Genomic DNA, 5,066 nt, shown 5'->3' on the forward strand with positions numbered 1-5,066 from the left:
AGAGCGGTTCCCCTAGCGGGGAAGGTCACACCCAGGACACACGGCCTCCCCGCCGGCCCGGATGAAACCAACAGCGATCAAGGCGGGGGCTGCCGAGGACGCAGGATTCAGAGGCAAAGAAGAATCACTGCCCAGCAACCGCCTTTTAATGCTCACTGCTGCTGCAGTCCAGGCAGAGTTCAGCCCCAGCCCAGAGATCCCAGGAAGTCTCTTCGTATCCAGCTGCAGTGCGCCCAGGGCAGGAGGCGCAGCCCAGATCTCCAGAGGCCTGGGCCCTCACCTCGAGCACGCTTCTTCGTCGCACTGGGGAGGCAGCAGAAGCCCCATCAGGCCAGCCACACCCCCCAGGGCCACGAGCAGCTGGTCCCACTGTCCAGGGGTCCATGGCCAAGGAGAGGAAGGAGTGTGCTGGACACTTCCTTCCATTCGGGGCACAGGAGGTCAGCCAGCAGTTACGGCCGGCTGCGGTCACCTTGGACACCCCTGTCCTCCCAAGGCTGACAGGACAGGCTGCTCCTCTGACCTGCAGCCCCTGAGCAGCCCACCATCCTCTGAAGAGGGCCCTGCTGTGCCTGCCCACTCGTCCACCCTGTCCCTGATCTATCAATGCAAAGTGAGGTGACAGTGACATCCTGGGGCTACAGTGAGCACTGAGTGGACGGAAGCCTGCAAGATGAAGGTCAGCGTCTGGCCACATCACACATTCGACCCAGGAGGGGCTGGGGAGAGGGGCATTCTTAGCAAGCAGGGACCTCCCCAGGCTGGGGCTCACCCGGGGTGGCTCGCTGGTGCAGGCCTCTGCAGAGATGCCCAGGGCCTGCAAGATGGTCTCCTGGGGGGCGTAGTCACCTGGGGACTTCTGGACAAAGTGTAGCAGGACTTTGTCACCACCTGCAGCAGTGGGAGGGGGGTGAGTCAGGGGGGCTCTGTGTGGCCACCACCCCACCTGGTTACCGAGATGAATGAGCTGTTCTGGCCACACCCTGCCCAGCTAAGAGGACACTCAAAGCTGAACCACACCACAAAAGGGCAAATCTGACCAGACTGACAAGCCAGGGGGAGGAAGGGAGGGGCAGGGCAGGGTCAAGTTCAGCAAGACCTTCCCACCTGAGTATGTGGCCCTGCCACCCCCTACCCTTGGACAGGTGTTGGCCTCTGATGCCTCTCACCTTTGGCAACCACCAGCAGCCCTCCGCTCTGCAGCAGATCCCCAGACAGATTCCCCTGGATGCCAACAGCCTTGGCCTGGAGGGAGGGGAGCAGGCCCACATCAGCCCCAGACAAGCCCTGACACCCAAATCCCACAGGACCTTGGCCGTCACAAACCTTGGCGGCCACGTCACGAACGGGCTTCCCCAGGGCGGCCGGCAGGATGCTCAGGCTGTTGTACCTGCCAAGATACGCTGGCTTGTCTAGGCTCTGTGTCTTCAGCAAAGACTGAGGCCCAGCACCTCGCCCCACCCTGCCAGGGTCTGCCCCCAGTCTCCACAAGATGTACACACCAGTTTCCACAAGCAGGCCCCACCCCATCTCGCCAGGGGCTCAGGAGGCACAGGGCAGCCAGGCTAGCAACTGGCCCAGCCAGAAGCAGCTGCCAGAGCCATGGGGCACCCAGCCTGGGGGCTGGCGGGCCTGGGGCCCTGGAGAGGTTGGGGGAGCGTGGACTGAGTGAGCCCGGAGAGCTGGCTCAGCTGGCGCTGCCAATCAGATGAGCCAGCCAGCCTGTGGCACCGGCACCCAAGGTGATTGGAATGGCCCCTGACTAGGGCACTTGGATCCAAGCCCCCTCTGCAGCCAGTTGCCAGGAGGCCCTGGTTGAGAAGCCTAACCTACAGCCCATTACAGACACCCAGCACCCAAGAGAGAGCCTGGCAGGGCTGGCTGGAGCAGTGGGTGCCACAGAGCCCACCTGGCCAGGGAAGGGGGCAGGGAGAAGAAGAATACGGGAGCAGTGAACCCAGAGCCCCCAGCTCACCGCTTGAAGCCCAGCTCCTTGTAAAACTGCTTGCTCTCATCCAGGTAGAGCTCTGGAAAGCAGAGGTGACAGGTGTGTGCCCCAGGCCCACCTGCCACCCTGGCTCCCCCTCCTGCATCCGGCCCTCTGTCCACCCTTGGTGCCCAGCTCAGTCACCCATCCAGGGCCAGGAGGGGCAGAGCAGAGCTGAGTGTCCCCATGGCTGGGAGGGAAGAGGCCCAGAGGGTGACAGGTGGAAAGGGAGGGGCAGGACTCATCTAAACTCTGCCACTGGGCTCAGGGCTCTGCGAGGACACATCATGGGTGCAGGGAGGAGGGGTGGGGGGGTGGGAGGCAGCTGCTACTCCTGGGGTTGGGGAGAAGCATCTGGGGAAGTTCAGGATTTGGCTCCTGGGGCAGTGGGGAGCATGCTACTGACCCAGTAAAGACTTCTGGTCCTGATTAGAGGCCAGAGTCACCCCAGAGCCCGGCCACACTGTTCCCCCACAGCGGGAAGAGCATCATGGCTGGGGGAGCGAGTAGGGGCCGCAGCTGAAGGAAGCGCGAGAGGTGAGGGGAAGGAACACTCCTGGAGAGAGAAGGGCCAGGGCTGGGAGAGGAGGAGGCAGTGAAAGCCCTGAGTCTGAGGAGGGTCTCAGGGCGATTGGGCGGTTGGAGAAGGGGTTGCTGCAGAGGGAGGCGGGTGGGGGGCGCAGGCACCTCCAGCGAAGTAGCCACCGTCCAGGAATTCCTGCAGGCCCAGGGCCTCGGGCCCCACGCCCACCAGGCGCACGCCGTGCTGCTCCAGGAGCCCCTTGAGGCTGCTGAGGTCCCGAGCGATCCAGCGACACACCATGCAGCCGAAGCGCCGCAAGCCGGCCACCACGCACGCCTGCTCCTGCCACAGGCTCCGCAGCTCCACGGCCTGTGCCGGGGCGGGTGAGGGGCGGCGGCAGACCGAGACCTGAGCGCTCGTCTACACCTCCAGCCCCGCCCCGCCCCAGCGGCCAGCGCCGCGCACGCCCAGCCGGCGCCCCCGACCGCCCCGTGCCCCGGCGCCGGCCACGGATGCAGCTGCCAGGTGCCGGGCGCGCCCACCGCCCGGAGCCCGTTTGGCCTCACCTCCCCGGTCACCGCGTGCTTCAGGACACATGCGCCCACGCGGGCAAGGTCCACCGTGCTCATGGCGGCGGCCGCCCAGGATCCCTGCCACAGCCCCTCTCCCCGCCAGCCGGGTCAGCCTCGCGTCCGGAGCTCCACCTGGTTCAGCGTCCCTCCCTGAGCGCCACCCGGCTCCGCCCCGGACACGTCCCCAGACCCCGCCCCGCCAGGGGACAGCGCGCCGCCCGGCTCCGCCCTCCAGACACGCCCCTGGTCGCCGCCCGCCCCGCCCCTCCGCCCTGGCCCAGGCCCAGGCCCCGTCCCCGGCCCCGCCTACGGCAGCCGCCCGTTTACAGAATAGGCTCCCAGTCACCCATTTTGTATATGCAGGAGCCTATCAGCCAATGGAGTCACCGCGCTGGTAGTGGGCGGAGCTTGGTGGCTCAGCCGCAGAAACGCGGTGCGCCTGCGCAGTGCCACGCTGGGCCGGGGGCGGGCTCCGTCCTGGTTTGAGGAGTGATGAGGGGCGGGGCGGCCGAGGTCCCCCCTGGGTCCCCACATTCCCCGATCCGTGCGTCCCCGGGGAACGCGGAAGCCGGAGCTCCAGTCCGAAGGAGGCGCGGGGGCGACGTGGTGCGCGGTTTGCAGGACAAGGTTAAGGCGAGCGGAGTGAGAGTTCTGTCGTGGATGGGAGGTCGGGTGGGGGCCCGGTGGAGGGGTCCCAGCTGGCAGAGGAGTCCGAGGGCTTAGCCTTTCCCTATGATCTTGCTTCATCTTAAAAACCCATGAGAATGCAGCGTTTTCTCAATTACGTGTCATTGTTGGCTTTAATCATAAAATACTATTTCATGCCAGCTAAATATCTGCTTTTAACCCCCAAACTTTGGATAAAATGGACCCGAAAGAAATAACAGCAGTTGACGAGGTGCCTTGCGAATTCGTCTTGTTTTTTACTCGCGACAGCCCTGTGACACCTTTCAGTATCACCCAATTTTGCCGATGAGGGCCAGAGGCAGAGAGGTGCAGCCGAGACAACCAGGACAGTGGGGTTTGCCCACCTGGGCGTCCATGCCCACCCGGGGGGGGTCCTGTCGCCCGGCCTCACTCCCCAGGCCTGCAGACAGCCCCAGGGCCTGGACCATGCAGTGGCCCGCCTCAGGTTTGGGGAGGGGGGAGGCCCCCTCTTCATGCCGCTGTATTCCACAGGACCCCCAGTAGAGAGGGGGAAAACTGGGGCCCAAGAGGGGTGCTGCTACCTCCTTAGCCTGCCCTGGGCCTGGGAGGATGAGGGCAGCAGGAGTGGCTGAAGGTCCAGGACCCAAAATCGACTTATGTCAGAAAAAGAAGGATTTCACTTCCTGGTTATTGAAAACAGGCAGAGCGAATAGAGTAAGAGGAGGCCACACGGAGATTAACAGTGGCAGGGCCCCCTGCCCAGCAGGGAGGGAGAAACAAGGGGGAAGATGCCGCAGTTCCAGAACCCAGGAGAGCAGCCCCCAGAGGCCGTGGTGCCCACCTCCTGGGTCTGCTGAGCGTCAGGTGTCCGGGTGCTGTGCGTTGCTGCTGCTCACCCCACCTCTCCTCTCTCCAAGGTGCAGCAGCCCTTTTGAGATGGAAGCAAACCCTGGGACCAGCAGCACAGACACCACATTTCTGCTGCAGTGTTTATCTTGTTGTGGTTATCACCCCTGTCCTTATCCTGGGACTTGGCATAATATATTGACGGTGCATGGAAACCAGAAGTCCACCTGGTGAGCAATAGCATATGGTCCTGTCAGGACTCAGGTCTCGAGGAGTCACAACCCAGGGACCCTCTACACTCTATCCCTCAAATACACAGGAGGTGGACCCCAAGAGTGTCTCTAGGGTCCGGGCAGGGGCTGAAGGACAGGATCTCAGCCTGGCTTTGCAGCCCAGGTGTGTGTGTCTGGGCCCAGCTCTGCCCCTACCAGGGAATCTGCCAGGTGCACCCCCAGCTCAGCCACCACTCATGGTGCCCAGGGATGCTGCA

The 5,066-nt window shown here is 64.0% G+C and overlaps 1 protein-coding gene and 1 long non-coding RNA gene across 3 annotated transcripts; one reads left to right on the forward strand and one right to left on the reverse strand.

The window, feature by feature from the left end:
• Positions 1–128: 128 nt before the first annotated feature.
• PRXL2B (peroxiredoxin like 2B) lies at positions 129–3,274 on the reverse strand. Its single transcript, XM_074377642.1, has 7 exons — positions 3,077–3,274; positions 2,675–2,879; positions 1,976–2,027; positions 1,327–1,390; positions 1,170–1,245; positions 773–891; positions 129–303 (listed from the first exon to the last, which is right to left on the reverse strand). The coding sequence occupies exons 1-7, from the start codon at positions 3,137–3,139 to the stop codon at positions 277–279; spliced, it is 606 nt and encodes a 201-aa protein (XP_074233743.1). The 5' UTR covers positions 3,140–3,274; the 3' UTR covers positions 129–276.
• A 128-nt stretch (positions 3,275–3,402) lies between these two features.
• On the forward strand, positions 3,403–4,791 carry LOC123617504 (uncharacterized). Of its 2 annotated transcripts, none has more exons than XR_012511498.1 (2): positions 3,403–3,715; positions 4,648–4,791. It is a non-coding gene; the product is annotated as an uncharacterized LOC123617504 (long non-coding RNA). The 2 variants fall into 2 exon arrangements; XR_006725654.2 differs by having other exon boundaries at positions 3,403–3,709.
• The last annotated feature ends 275 nt before the right edge of the window (positions 4,792–5,066 follow it).

This window comes from Camelus bactrianus, chromosome 13 (assembly GCF_048773025.1).
Source record: "Camelus bactrianus isolate YW-2024 breed Bactrian camel chromosome 13, ASM4877302v1, whole genome shotgun sequence".
In the NCBI taxonomy this organism is placed as follows: Eukaryota; Metazoa; Chordata; class Mammalia; order Artiodactyla; family Camelidae; genus Camelus; species Camelus bactrianus.